Raw genomic sequence first — 13,420 nt, 5'->3', positions numbered from 1 at the left:
GGTTGCCCCCTCCGAGGCTTCTTCTTCTTGGACCGACCCACAGAACATGTGGCCGGCAGCAAAGGGGTGGGGGACCCGACTGCCTCCGTGCTGGAAGAGTCGGACGGCGAGTCCCACGACTCCCTCCGTCCGCGCCTACCACGAATGCTAGCTGGAGGTGACGAGACGGGTGGTGCTGAACTCCCCAGTGTGATCATACCCAGGGTACATCCATCCGGGATTGAAGACAGTGTGGGGGATCTACCTGGAGGTGAGGGTCTGGAGTCGTCCCGGTTGACCAGGAAGTTCACCATATCCTGGAACCCCAGAGGCTCCAGCAGCTGGGTCTCCCTGGCGGTGAGGGGTTCAACGAGGCCACTGTTAAATATGAGCTTGAGCTCCTTCTCGTTGAACTCTGTATCCACTGCCTCTAACAGGAAGTCCCGGGCATACTCTAGCACACTGGAGTCCCTCTGATGCATTCCGAAAAGGAGGTGGGCTTGCCGAGATCTCAGGTGGCGCTGGTTACTGTCCATAGCTGCCTGCTGGGTTCGGTTCTGGCTGGTTCGTTCTGTTATGAACTGTGACGGAGAACCCAATTGCAGGCAGCGAAACGGGGATGAAGGGGTTAACAAGGACTTTAATAATATAAAACAGAAAACAAAAACCCACGAGGGGGTATCAAGACAGTTCACAATAACTAACACCATAAACTGAAAACTAAACACTCAACTGGAACTCAACTATAAAGACTAAACAAACACTCACAAAGACTAGCATAAACTTCAAAGATTCTGACACGACAAGGCTTAGGACAGGGTAACAAGTACAACGAACCAGCACAAGACAATGAACACGAGGATGTTTTAAAGGGAGACAGACAAAGGATAATTAACAAGGGTCAGGTGCGGGTACTGAAACACTCAGGGAAGGTTAACGAGGAAACGAGATGGCGGGAACAAAGACACGGACCAGAGAGAGAGCAAGAAAGCCGATCGACCCAACATCTCTCTCTCACATAAAACAAAAGACTTTGTCATGAATCTGCCTCAAGACCAAGAATAGACATGACATGAAGGCAGATTCATGACAATTGGCTATATGAGAACTTGGAGTTGAAATTTGTTATATTTTAAATACAAGACATCAATGGTACTGTTTTATTGAATTAGTGATGTAAACTAGTGGTTGTTTTCCATAACTGATGCTCTATAATTGTATCCAGGCTATGTATGGAAGGAGATAGTCCCGAGCTGTTGATTTAGGGCTCAGAGTCTCAGTCATGTCAAATCCCTCTTAAAAGACTTAAACCTGAATTCAAAGGTAATAGCCTAAGGTTTCCCGCTCCACCCCCATACATCACTCTATCTCTGCGAGAGCCATCAATCTGTGGGCCATTTCACTTTGTTCATTTGTGAGCTTCATTCTAAGGACGCTTTACATCAGACGCTGGTCTTACTCAACTAACACTCCCTACTCAGTTACTCGATCTATTGCACATATTAAAATATTTTTATGGGACTTTAATAAAGGCACCCAAGAAAAGACAGACGGGACCATCCAGTCGATTTTAAAAAACACAAAATTATTGTGAGAAATGGGAAACACCAAAAGCAGCGCCATGTCCAAGGTGATCTTGGAGGACCTGAAACTCAACACCAGATTCACAGAAGAAGAGCTGTCACAGTGGTATGAGAACTTTCAGAAGCAGTGCCCATCCGGCCGCATCACGCCAGTTGAGTTTTCAAAGATCTACGAGCGGTTCTTCCCGGATAGTGACACTACGTCTTACGCCCAGCACGTCTTTCGTTCCTTTGATACAAATGATGATGGGACACTGGATTTCAAGGAATACATCATTGCTCTTCATATGACGTCAACTGGAAAGACAGAGCGTAAACTGGAGTGGGCATTCTCTCTCTTTGATGTTGACAAGAATGGCTATATCACCAAGACAGAATTGAAGGAAATCTGCCAGGTATGTTGCTTTATGAATATATATAAACAAATGGGAGTGGTGGTCGCTATTGTGTTGCATCCTTTCAAATTCCAAAAATGTGAGTTTGCTATCTTCATGGTTATTTAGCTATTACATCAAGTATAACATCTGTTTTAAGCAAACAAATGTTGGAATGTATACATTTATAACACTTATGTATATGTATAACATGTGACAGCTTGCCCCGACCTGACATGTATTATTAATGTATATAAGATCTACTTTAATTAATATAGTATAGATTCTAGTCTGAGTGCATACTAGGGAGGTTTTATTTACCCAAAAAAAACCTTTCAGTTCAGATAAACCTCTTTGTGACAACTAGTCCGAGCCCTCACATATTGTCTCTTTGAGTTTTGTTTAAAGGTCATACTATTTCTGCTAGTCTACTTTATTGGAAAGTAGAAATATATCTGTTTGCCTAGTTGAACATGAGACCTCGTGTAAAGAGAAGCCAAATAGCTTACGAGCTTTGACTTAATGAGTCAGTACCTTTTAGTTTAGTACCAATTGAATCCTCCAATCCCAAAATAACCTACCAGATAAGTGGTTTAGAGCTTCAAGAATAAACGTACACAGAGACCTTTAAGGAGGTAGACAGTATTTCTGCTTTAAGCACAGAGACAGGCATGTGAGGGGGATTACTGTGTGGGACACTTTCTTTTAGATAAATAAAATAGATAAATAAAAGGGTCATACCCTGCTAGATAGAATTAACACTGAAAATATTAACGCTTATATATATATATATATATATATAAACACACACACACACACACACACTAAAGTAACTTGCAGTGATGTATAGATGCTACCAAAAATGCCAAAGATACTTTTTATTCAAGAGTCAACTAAAATGAATACTTCACAATGTAAAGTTTTTTATTTAATAATCCAGAAAAAGCATGGAAATTATAGCAACAAATTTAAATTGCTGCTTTAAATAATGTTTAAAATATATTATAAATATCTATCCAGTAGTAAGGCAAGAGTTTCACTTTGAAATGTAATGTATAATATACATTGGGTGAATCTACATTATGTGTTTTTCTTGTTTCTGGTTATTCTTTGATAGACAGTGTAGGTGGTTAAGAGTGTCAAATAAATGACCATCTGGACCTCTGATTATACCCGACCTGAGATAAGGAATCCTGATCCTAAAGTCCCTCATGCTATCTCTACAGACTGTAATTGTGGATGAACACAGCCGATCCGGTTCTTAAGGAATGGTCCTTTACGCTCAGAAGACATTATCTCTGACACTTGAGACAAATAAGAATAGTACAGATTAGACACAGTGCCAAATCTCCTGCCGAAACCACACACTGGCCTAAACTATTAAACATCAGATATAAAATATATAATAAGACTATTAGATGGAGCCACAACAATTATTGCTCAAAATCCTAAATGTCTGTACTGATACCAGACCTACAATTAAATGTGTTATTAAAAAAATAAACCATTGCAACAATAGCCACTAAGCATGCAGATGCAAATCCAGATTAAGGGAAGACAAAACCACTTTTATATGCATATTAAGACGGCTGATTCTACATTTGGTTTGTTTTTCTGAAACTCTCTTTTGAATTTCAAGCTTCGAAATGTTTCATATTTAAGATTTTTTTCTCAGTCCGGAATAAAGGTTGACGCTCCATTTTTCATTTTCAGGCTATCTTTAAGCTGATCCCCAAAGAGGAACAAGAGAAGCTTCCGGACGACGAGAACACTGCAGAGAAAAGAGCAGACAAACTATGGTCTTTCTTCAATAAGAATGAAACTGGTAAGATTTTACAACTTTATTTAAACATATCCTTATTATAACAAAGCAAAAATATGGTTTTAGGGTAAGCTGAGTTTTGTTAGTGTAAGTTTGTCCAGTAATACCGATTGTTGTTTGGTCTTTTTCTTCACAGATCGGCTGGCAGAGGGCGAGTTTATTCAGGGCATTCTTGACAATGAAGATGCTCTTCACTTTATTCAGTACGAGCCCCGAAAGTAAGAAAATAGAAAGTGAGCAATACAGTTTTATTTTTGATGTCATGTTGATTCCTCTGGCCACATGTTTTTCTTATTATTATCACTTTGTTTTGTTGTAACGTTCATAATTTTACTCTTCACATCTATTTTCTCGCATCATTGCTACATTCCTGATTACTGTATATATTATCTAAAACAACATTACCTCCAGTATGTTTTGAGGAAGACATGGTAAAGGCATGATAGAAGTGCCAGGTTACGTTTTAATTATTATTAATAATGACTGCCATTTATGACTGATAGTGAGGCAAGTGTGTGTAAGCATTTAGAAAACAGATCACTTATAGGATTTCTGAGTCAAATTCTTGAAAAAACATATTGTCTAAAAACCAAGAAACAAAAATGTCTGCTATTGTGCATATGACACAGATAAAATATATATTTGACAAATACAGGACAAGATGGTGTTAAAATAAAAACTGCAGAATATTTTAAATGACAATTTGTGTGAACATTTGTATAGTGCAAATCTTTGTTTCCCATTGATAATTTGTGTTCTGTGGAATAAAACCAAAAAAAAATCTCAAATGATTCTCAACATTTTGTGTGTTCGTACATGTCAGCCACGTTCAGACAAGGTAAACAGGCAAGACAACCACTAGGATGGTCTGCACATTAATCTCTAACTGTCTAGAGAGGGTTTTACATTTGCGTGGCAATATTTACCCTTAATCCTGGATTATCTTTGTATGTGCCAACCGTAGAGTTGGTCCAGACAGTGTTGAACACAGAGTTCTGCTGTGTCCACACAGGTAAATGTGAGCCTGTGCACATGTAGATTTGTTGAAGTGTGTTAGTTAAAATCTCTGAAACCATTTAGAGAAAATTTATTTTTCTCCATTTATACTGTCCTATAGTCCAAAATTTAGGAATACTGATATAATCGTCTATCCAGCATTGTAAAAATAAAGGCCAAAAACATCAATTTCCATTCCTAAACCAGCATCAGTTTAATCTCTGTAATAACTCATATTTGTCATATTGAACATTTGTTAGCATAGTTAACAAAAAGTGGCAGGAGAAATGGAGAAATACATGGAGGCATACTGAGAATAAAGAAAGTCTTGTTTTATATTTATTTGCAATTTAATTACATACGTTTTGTATAATTCTAAAAACGATTTGTTTTACGTTTTTATGGATTTTAAGCAATGCCAAATGCATAACAGCATTTACAGCAACGTCTTTGTAAATCACTCTAAGAAGAATATAATAAATAAAGTTTGTTTTCTACTTGTTAGCTCACAATTCTTTGAGCACTCCTCATTCATCGTTTCCAAATATATCATCTAAATGTGCATTATTCCATATTTTGGAATACAATTTTGTCCCCTGTTCACCCCAATCTGATAAAGTCAATAGTTACTGTATTTCAGTCAAAAGAACCTTCCATCAAAAACCCAGGATGTCTGATTGATAAACACAATCAAAGCAATTTTGGCTATAATACGATATATTGTACAGAGCACGGTTATCTTATATAACCCTTACAAAATCACTTACAGTAACCGTGTTATTAGAAATTACAAAACTTTATGTTATTTAGTAGTTGCATTATTTTAAAACAGAGATTATGAATCTTATGAATCGGGTTTTATATGAATTGATATGGCTTGGGCATGTAGACAAAAGATAAAGCAGAGAAAAACAGAAAAAAAAGAAAGAATTGACTACAGACCTGAAAATAACAGGGGCTTTGGGATCTGACATTATCTCTCAGTAATCCAATCGAGAGATAATCTTCAAAGCATCACAAAATTTCTTTGAATCCTGCCGCTGGGAATCCACTTATTGCAGGATTACGCACAGAGGGCAACACCTGTCTCACACCTACTTTTCTATCATGTCCAGATTTCAGCCACATGCATGTCAATAAAAACATGCCCTAAAATCATGTTACAATTCCTTAAATATAATCAGTTTTTTTGCAAAAACTGTTTATTAGCTCATTGAATGCATTCACACCATTCTCTGCTTTAACAAGGGGAGTCTTTACCCTTCAAGGCCTCTTTCAACTCATCCATCTCTCTCTCGCAGTCCTCGCATGAATCTGTTCCACACCCACCAAACAGCACCAGGGTGGGCACATCCCGTTCGCCCATCATTCCCAAGTTCCCATCTGATGCCCACATAGGGTCCATCATCCCATCTGTGCACTGTAATAGGCCGCTGACAGAGTATAATCCACCCCCTGGAACCACCTCATCATAGGAGGGGGCATGGCTTGTGGCACGTGCCTCCTCCAATCGAAGCCTCTGGTGGTGACGGAGCTCAATGACTGTTTTGGTGTAAGAATTAAGGGTCATTACTGCAGCACCCATGCAGCAGCTGAAAGACACCCATGCCAGCCTTGGAGTCGAAGGGGCAAGGGAAAGGAGAGTAATCATGCAAAAGAAAGACAGGATAAGACATGACTTAAATTAAGAATTATAAAAAGGGTGGTGCAACAGTGTATCATGCATTCTGACTTCTTTACAATGTTAAACGTGTCTCGGCTGTCTCTACCCCCAGTAGAGCCGGTCTTTTACTTCCGTGTTATTGTTTATTTGAGTTGATTAAAGTTTGTTTAATGTTCGCCGGTTCCCACCTCCTTCCTTCTCTACATCTACGAACATGTTTTTTTTCTAACATGAAAAATCTTTCGTAACAACTTTTCTTAGTCCCTTATTGGACAAATCTCTCGGAAAAGCATGCAATTCGCCGATAAATCAACCAGGAGAGAGAGAGAGAGAGAGAGAGAGAGAGCACTATGTTTGCGAATGTAACTGCTGAATCGTGCAGCTGTATCTGTCTTTTATAAATGTGATTAAACTAAATACTCTGCAGATATTTGAAGATATGAGATATAGAGAAACTGTGTGAGTTAGGGCCACCTTAAACTGTTACTAAAATCATCAGCTGTTTGCATTGTGTCTTATACACTATATTTATTCATAACCAGACATTCGACATTCAAAATTGACATGAAACACTTGTACGGGCCCATAACATATTTAAATGGCTAGAATCGCCTTAAAGGTACAATCTAACACCATAAGACTATATTGAGTAAACCGAATGTGTGTAAACCGAAATGTGCTCACGCAAATGACCAGCCATAGTCCCACGTCTGAGGTCTCCAGTCTTTAGGTCCCACAATCACAGTCAGCTGAAATACAGTGGTGTACATCATATGAGCCACCATCCCCAATAACCCTGAGGGACGTGAATAGGGAAAAAAGGAAATATTAAACAACTGGTATCAAAATAAGAGAAGAGTGCACAGAGGACACTTATGTCCTCTATGGCAAAAGCTTATTTTTGATCCTGGGAAAGGGGGCCCAAGCATAAACAATTGTGTCCCAGGCACATAAGTATAGAGACAGCCATCTATTGAATAATAATACCCAATACAGGTACTGCGGTTATATTAAAAAAAGACTATGGTCTATCCTGTGCGGTATAAACCTAGTCCTTGATCCGATAATTACTGTATTACCAAAGAAACACACAAATCTCTTACCTGAGAGAACAATGCAAATGGCTGCGAAGGCGTTGATTTTGAGCGCATGCATTTCTTTATGAGAGCACAGGACTTCCACCCACATGAGTAGAAACCCCATCCCCAATAAACTGATGTACATGAACTCAGCAATCATTGACAACCACAGAACACCTGCGGCAGGTAGAGAAGATACATGAGCTTTTACACCCACATATAGAGAAAGGCATGAATGTACAGATAAACCGTGTTTATACCATTTATATCTGTTTGAGCACCCACACACTCACACTCGCACTGTACTCTCACCATGAGTCTCTCCCGGGGTAAGATCTAAGAACCTGCGGCATCGTTCTCCTGTCAAGTAGAATGAACATCAATGTCAATGATATTTAATGTTATCTATTTATTTAGCTAGAATCCACCTCTATTCCACGCACTCCATACATCAGCATGATAACAGGCTAGAACAAATGGACATTTAAATAAGAATTTTCTTTTTTTATTGTACTATTCCTATACAAATGGGATACAAGGCTGGTTGAACTGGGGAGCAATCAGATATTCTGGTTGGTCAAAAAAAGTTTAGTAATATGATGCATAATTGTCACATTTTCTTCATTTTTCAAATTGTTAACTATGTGGGCACCCCAGCTCACCCCTTGACCCGTCCCTGTTCCTTTTTACTTTTTGTTCTTACCATCAGCATGCTTTTCACAAGATTCCCAAAATCCTGTGTGGAAATATCGGAAAGTGTACTTGTCTTCTCCTGTTTCCCAAATGTAGTGGACTGCATTGGCCAGCTGCCTCTGTCGAATTTTAGCAAGTTCCTCTCTTCGCTTTGGTGATATTGTTCTATTGGATGGACCCCGTGGATCTGGTGTGGGACTATCTGAGAAGAACAGGGAACACTGGGTTAGCTTTACAATTAATAAAATGAATAGATGATATTGCAGAGTATTAGGACAGAATGGGGAAGACTAATGTGGAATATGTTATTGCAGGCTATTTTAAACTGAGGGATTATGTTTGATAATGAGAAAGCATCCGAGTAAGGCTATGCATTACTGTGAATTTAACCAAGGTATGAAATGACAAAGCACTAAATACCTCAAAGTAAAACAATTTACGGTTATATACGGGCTCTTTGACAGGGGCTAGAAACTAGTAAATATGAAGAGCTCAGAATAGAAGCCTCTAAGTGCCGTCTTAGATTTTTCTTTTACTAAAATTATGATTTTTACCAGGCTCAAATGCTTATATTAAAAGTGATCCCTCCCCACAAAAAAAGGGTTTCTTAAGAAAATTGTATTCCAGAGAAAAGATCTTATTTCTAAGAATGACACTAACACAGCAAGAAACATGTAACGTATATCAAACCTGTAGTGTAAGGCTCGCTGTTGTTCTGACCGCAGTTCTTCATCTTGACAGGTGAAAGACAGAGAGGTTTGACCACCTTATGTGTTCCCTCACACCAGTATGATGTGCAGAAAGCCAGCACAGATAATGCCAGAGCGAGGGAGGTCAGGAAAAGAGAAAGCATGGAGCGAGAACGTCTGGACATGTGGTCCAACATGCTAACCAGAGGAAGAGCAGAGGAGTAGAAGTGTTGACCAGTTGCAGAGTGTCAGCTTGAAGATGTAAGTAGAGCTTTTTCAGAAGGGCAAATAGGGATATATATGACCAAGCGCAAATAATCCCATCACGTAGCTTTAAATAAGAATGAAATTGAGGATATTAAGCAGAAATTAATTATAAAGATTCCTGTGGCAGATGGCAAGTTAAATGAAGATGTGGCTTTAAGGACAGGGTCAGGGAGGAAAGAACTTTGGTTAGAGAGAAAAGAAGGGCATATGTCACATGCTTAAACTGTACATTAAAAATATGTCCTTGGCACACGTTTTTAAGAAAAAACAGATTAGACTGCACACACATAAACACCTCTGGGGTTCTGTATTATTGCTGCTTGACACTACTAAAGTTTAAGTAATTACTTTATTGTTATATATACATTTTATTAGTGGTTATTATATTGTTATTGGAAAATATTAATTTGATATATTATATAAAGGACTATATGTTTTAAATAAAGTCATATTCTACTTATACATGAGATGCTTCAGAAAAATCACATAACATACTTTCTATTTAAAAGTAAAAATGTTTACGTTTTAATTAAACATTATAATTATGATATAATATAACTAAAAAAATTGAATGATGTATAAATTATTAAGAACTATTCCATTTTATTGACTGATGCATCATCCACCCATGTGTACCAATGAATTGGATTAAAAATGAGGAAAGGAGAGAGAGGGAATTCAAAGGATTACATTTGTAGCTACGTGATGAAACTATTAGTTGAGCTCCTGCATTAAATCTAATTTTACTTGTAATCCTCTAATAATCTGTTTTAATCTGTTGGGGTTTTGTAGGTGTCCCTGTGTTTTTTTAAACTCTTTTAAGGATTCCCGCAATGAATTAAATGTAAAAATTACCTCTTGGCTATGTACTTTACTATGTCTATCTTCAAAATATACTCCTGCTATAATTTTAACCATGCAAACAGTAAATATGTGCTATTTAATTTATAGATCATTTTAGGCACTCAAAACACTAAGAAAATAGCAGTGCTAGATGTGCCTCCCCCCAAAAATGCATTATGATGTCAAAGGCAAAATATTGGCACATAACATTAATTATTGTACATGAATAAATTGATGTCTGCATCAGCATCTTTGCAACAATCACATTTTTTAAAGAAATTCAACAAGATTCATTTAAGCATAAAAAGTAAAATTTTACCTGAGCAGCTCGGTCTTCCTACATCGTGCTTATTTTCAGTTTCTTCCTATTTTAATCTATTCATTCCCTTTCCTTTTTTGTATCTTTACATGTCCTTGCCTCTTTGGTAGCCGGCAGCTTTCCGCCTTATCATTACGCTTTTATTTGAGGTTTTCTCCTTTTTTGGTCCAATCCTGCACCAATCTCCTCCTTTTCCTGCCTTTCCTGGCAATTGGTGCCACGGTCTAACCCCAGCACTCATAATCCCTGTTCAGTCCATCTGTTATCCCTGTCTTCATCTTTCTATCCTTTTTTCTTTTACATCACTGCATTCCACCTGTTCATCACACCCTTGTACATTTCCCAACCCCATATCACGTGACCTATTCACCCATCGCCAGGCTAAAAGTAATCTACTGCATACTACTGAAAATCAAATAATGTCCCTCCCTCTGTAGATTATTATATCATAAGCCTTAATAATTCAAATATTCGTGTAAATTTGTAAAACTCCTCTCAGCTATAAAATTCCCATGAGATGACACAATGTTTAACAATATTATTTACACTTTATTATTTACAACAAATAACATGAGAAAATCAATAAGTTATAAAAACAATGATGGTGTGTAAATGGGATTGTTTTGATACTGCAAGTGTTAGGTGTCCACATGAGAAAGACAGTGGGAGATTTGAGATCTCATCCCCAGGCCTGGGACTTGCAGTAATGGAGAATTAGTTTCCCATCACTTCCGAAACACTGTAACATGGAATAAATAAAATACAAAAGTCACTTTCAGCTTTGTGAATAAAAAATGTTTGGAATTTGGAGAAAAACACATATCAAGAAGCATACCTCAAAAAGCACACCAACTTCTTGGTCTGGTGACGGAACAAAGGACTGATTGACGTAAATGAACTGATGGAAGATAAAAGGTAAAGTGTGTAAGCAATCTATACACCCAGTATAAAAAATAGCAATAGGAAAGTTTTAAAAAATCTGTTATAGTGATGATAGATCATAATACACATCCTGGAACACAATCTCAAAATAAATTTAAATATGTCTTTAATTGTGCATCAATGCAGGTCTCACACATTATTAGAGAAACTTGTTTGTATTCCTCTTAAATGAAATAAGATGCCATGGTGGAGATGAATGTTGTACCAGTTGTTCACTAGGCTCCAGCTTGAGGAAGCGTGAGATAAACTGAGCAAGGGACTGTACTGTTCTCCCTCTCTCCACTGCCCATTTCTTGGTCTTCATGATGGGCGTGTCACCGACCGCCTTTAAGAGTATGTCAACTGGCCGAAATAAGAATAAAAGAATAATAATTTAGAAACATTTACAAAAAATCCTAATGGATCATATTCTTAAATGTTATTCCATATCTTGAACGTGACCTTTTCAATTATTGAAAATATTCCAGATTGCATTAGTAAAAACTTCCATATAAGGATATAATACGTTTGTAGCCTATTAAAACATAATAATTACAGAATAGCTTGCAATGGGTTATATTAAATCATGACCCTTCCTTTTAATAAAAATATAAATGCATTGTGAAACATAAAACCGTGCTAACAAACAATTGTGTACTGACTATAATTTACTGTAACTTTGTCGGATCTTGTCAATATATTATTATATAAGGCTGAATTCGGGTACATTTTGACACCTTCTGAAATTCATCTCAATGTCAAAACGTATCCCGTTGGCCATGTAGCTAGCTTTAGTTTTAAGGCTGTATAACTGAATATTCGACGCATAAGCTAATGTTGATACAACATTATTATTATTATTTACTCTTTAAATAAATAAAATAAACCATACATTTCTATCAACTATCTTTGTTTAAACATTTGTTAGCGCAGCCACAACTCTTACAGGCAGAGAAGCACATGCCTGTCTGCCATTGGCTGTGTGCATACAAACCGCTACTTCATTGGCTCGTACAGCTGCCAATCTTTGTGAAATTGCGGAAGTAACCAGCTGAAAACAAAAGCAGCGTTTATACATGTAAACGTATTTATCTTCTACTTAATAAAACGCTAAAGCATACTCTTTTTCTTCTCATCCGGTGATCCCGCATGCTCAGTGACATTGTGCTGTATAGAGGGTTCATCTTTTTGATTTTCTATGGGAGATTCAGCGTTGTCGGACATCCTCCAACAAACACAAGCAGCAGCAGCACATAACAGCAACAGACGTACGTCTTTGTCACCGGTTTTTCAAAATAAAAGTCGAATTAGGTTGTAATTGAATATATTTGTAAATGTTGCTTATCAAATAGAGTAACTAAAAAGATTTAAATGTTTATTTTAAATAAAGATTTAATTTACTTAATGTATTAAATTAGTTGGCGGTTAATTTGCGCCAACAGATTTTAAGAAAAGCTTTTACCCAAAGAACCCCACTAGATGGCAACATTTAATAAAATGTGTTAGATTTGAGCCTTTTCCTATATGTTTGTATGTATGTATGTAAATTATTTCATATTGTGTTATGTCTGTTGGTATTTAGGTCACGTTCAAGATACTGAATCAGATCTATATTGGGTTGGATTGGCCGAACCGTTCATTTCAGTTTACTTTAAGTTAGCCTTCACTCCTCAGCTTCACATGTTTTTGTTAGTATACTCGGCACAACACTTAAGCCACTTTATCCACCAGCTTGGTTTTACTTTTGAAAAATGATTGAAAACAAATCAACTTGTAATAACAGGTAATGTTACATGTGTTTTACGCCACAAAGACAATTAGTTTTTTTGTCTCATTTTTAACCATTGAATTTAGTAAGCCACTCACTTCAGAACTGTGGGTTTTATGTATGATATCATACACTGGCAACACTTTCATCCTTTAGTCATTGTTTGGTATTGTATGGAGGCTTCAGTAGGACAGCACTGTGCTGAAAAAGAGGAAGTGTGATCTTATGTTATTCATGGCTCAGCTGCAGTATCCTTGAATTCTCTTCTCAGCCAGGAAATGTAGTACTCAGAACTGGAAAGATCGGTCTCTTTTAGCCTTTAGTTAACATTCAGAAATCTATATTCTCTCTAAAGGAAACTTTTTCTAAATAATTATTTACAATGACTTGTACACATCAATAAGACATCATTGGTGAAAGTAAT

At 37.2% G+C, this 13,420-nt stretch overlaps 3 protein-coding genes across 5 annotated transcripts; 1 reads left to right on the top strand and 2 right to left on the bottom strand.

Moving 5' to 3' along the window:
• The first annotated feature begins 850 nt into the window (after window positions 1–850).
• rcvrn2 (recoverin 2) lies at window positions 851–5,249 on the top strand. Its single transcript, XM_079469472.1, has 3 exons — window positions 851–1,957; window positions 3,650–3,761; window positions 3,895–5,249. The coding sequence occupies exons 1-3, from the start codon at window positions 1,577–1,579 to the stop codon at window positions 3,978–3,980; spliced, it is 579 nt and encodes a 192-aa protein (XP_079325598.1). The 5' UTR covers window positions 851–1,576; the 3' UTR covers window positions 3,981–5,249.
• LOC306901590 (germ cell-specific gene 1-like protein) lies at window positions 4,515–10,666 on the bottom strand. Of its 3 annotated transcripts, none has more exons than XM_079469457.1 (7): window positions 10,308–10,666; window positions 8,880–9,076; window positions 8,200–8,391; window positions 7,809–7,856; window positions 7,521–7,673; window positions 7,102–7,213; window positions 4,515–6,367 (listed from the first exon to the last, which is right to left on the bottom strand). In XM_079469457.1, the coding sequence occupies exons 2-7, from the start codon at window positions 9,073–9,075 to the stop codon at window positions 5,995–5,997; spliced, it is 1,074 nt and encodes a 357-aa protein (XP_079325583.1). In that variant the 5' UTR covers window position 9,076; window positions 10,308–10,666; the 3' UTR covers window positions 4,515–5,994. The 3 variants fall into 3 exon arrangements, with proteins under 3 accessions (XP_079325583.1, XP_079325581.1, XP_079325582.1); XM_079469455.1 differs by having other exon boundaries at window positions 8,880–9,149; window positions 10,308–10,614; XM_079469456.1 differs by having other exon boundaries at window positions 8,880–9,209; window positions 10,308–10,559.
• atg12 (ATG12 autophagy related 12 homolog) lies at window positions 10,364–12,480 on the bottom strand. Its single transcript, XM_079469473.1, has 4 exons — window positions 12,350–12,480; window positions 11,455–11,591; window positions 11,143–11,205; window positions 10,364–11,046 (listed from the first exon to the last, which is right to left on the bottom strand). The coding sequence occupies exons 1-4, from the start codon at window positions 12,450–12,452 to the stop codon at window positions 10,987–10,989; spliced, it is 363 nt and encodes a 120-aa protein (XP_079325599.1). The 5' UTR covers window positions 12,453–12,480; the 3' UTR covers window positions 10,364–10,986.
• Between the last annotated feature and the right edge of the window lie 940 nt (window positions 12,481–13,420).

Source organism: Barbatula barbatula (genome assembly GCF_947034865.1).
Source record: "Barbatula barbatula genome assembly, chromosome: 12".
NCBI classification, from domain to species: Eukaryota; Metazoa; Chordata; class Actinopteri; order Cypriniformes; family Nemacheilidae; genus Barbatula; species Barbatula barbatula.
Note: the sequence above shows the minus strand (reverse complement) of the source record. Positions and strands in the feature narration are given on the sequence as shown.

Coding starts and splice junctions, on each gene's coding strand:
- rcvrn2 (XM_079469472.1), top strand. CDS start 1,577: ATGGGAAACACCAAAAGCAGCGCCATGTCCAAGGTGATCTTGGAGGAC. Junction 1,958..3,649: donor AATTGAAGGAAATCTGCCAG/GTATGTTGCTTT, acceptor TTTCATTTTCAG/GCTATCTTTAAGCTGATCCC. Junction 3,762..3,894: donor CTTCAATAAGAATGAAACTG/GTAAGATTTTAC, acceptor TTTTCTTCACAG/ATCGGCTGGCAGAGGGCGAG.
- LOC306901590 (XM_079469457.1), bottom strand. CDS start 9,075: ATGTTGGACCACATGTCCAGACGTTCTCGCTCCATGCTTTCTCTTTTC. Junction 8,392..8,879: donor CAGCGAGCCTTACACTACAG/GTTTGATATACG, acceptor TGTTCTTCTCAG/ATAGTCCCACACCAGATCCA. Junction 7,674..7,808: donor TACCCCGGGAGAGACTCATG/GTGAGAGTACAG, acceptor TACCTGCCGCAG/GTGTTCTGTGGTTGTCAATG.
- atg12 (XM_079469473.1), bottom strand. CDS start 12,452: ATGTCCGACAACGCTGAATCTCCCATAGAAAATCAAAAAGATGAACCC. Junction 11,206..11,454: donor TGGAGCCTAGTGAACAACTG/GTACAACATTCA, acceptor ATCTTCCATCAG/TTCATTTACGTCAATCAGTC. Junction 11,047..11,142: donor AAGTTGGTGTGCTTTTTGAG/GTATGCTTCTTG, acceptor TCCATGTTACAG/TGTTTCGGAAGTGATGGGAA.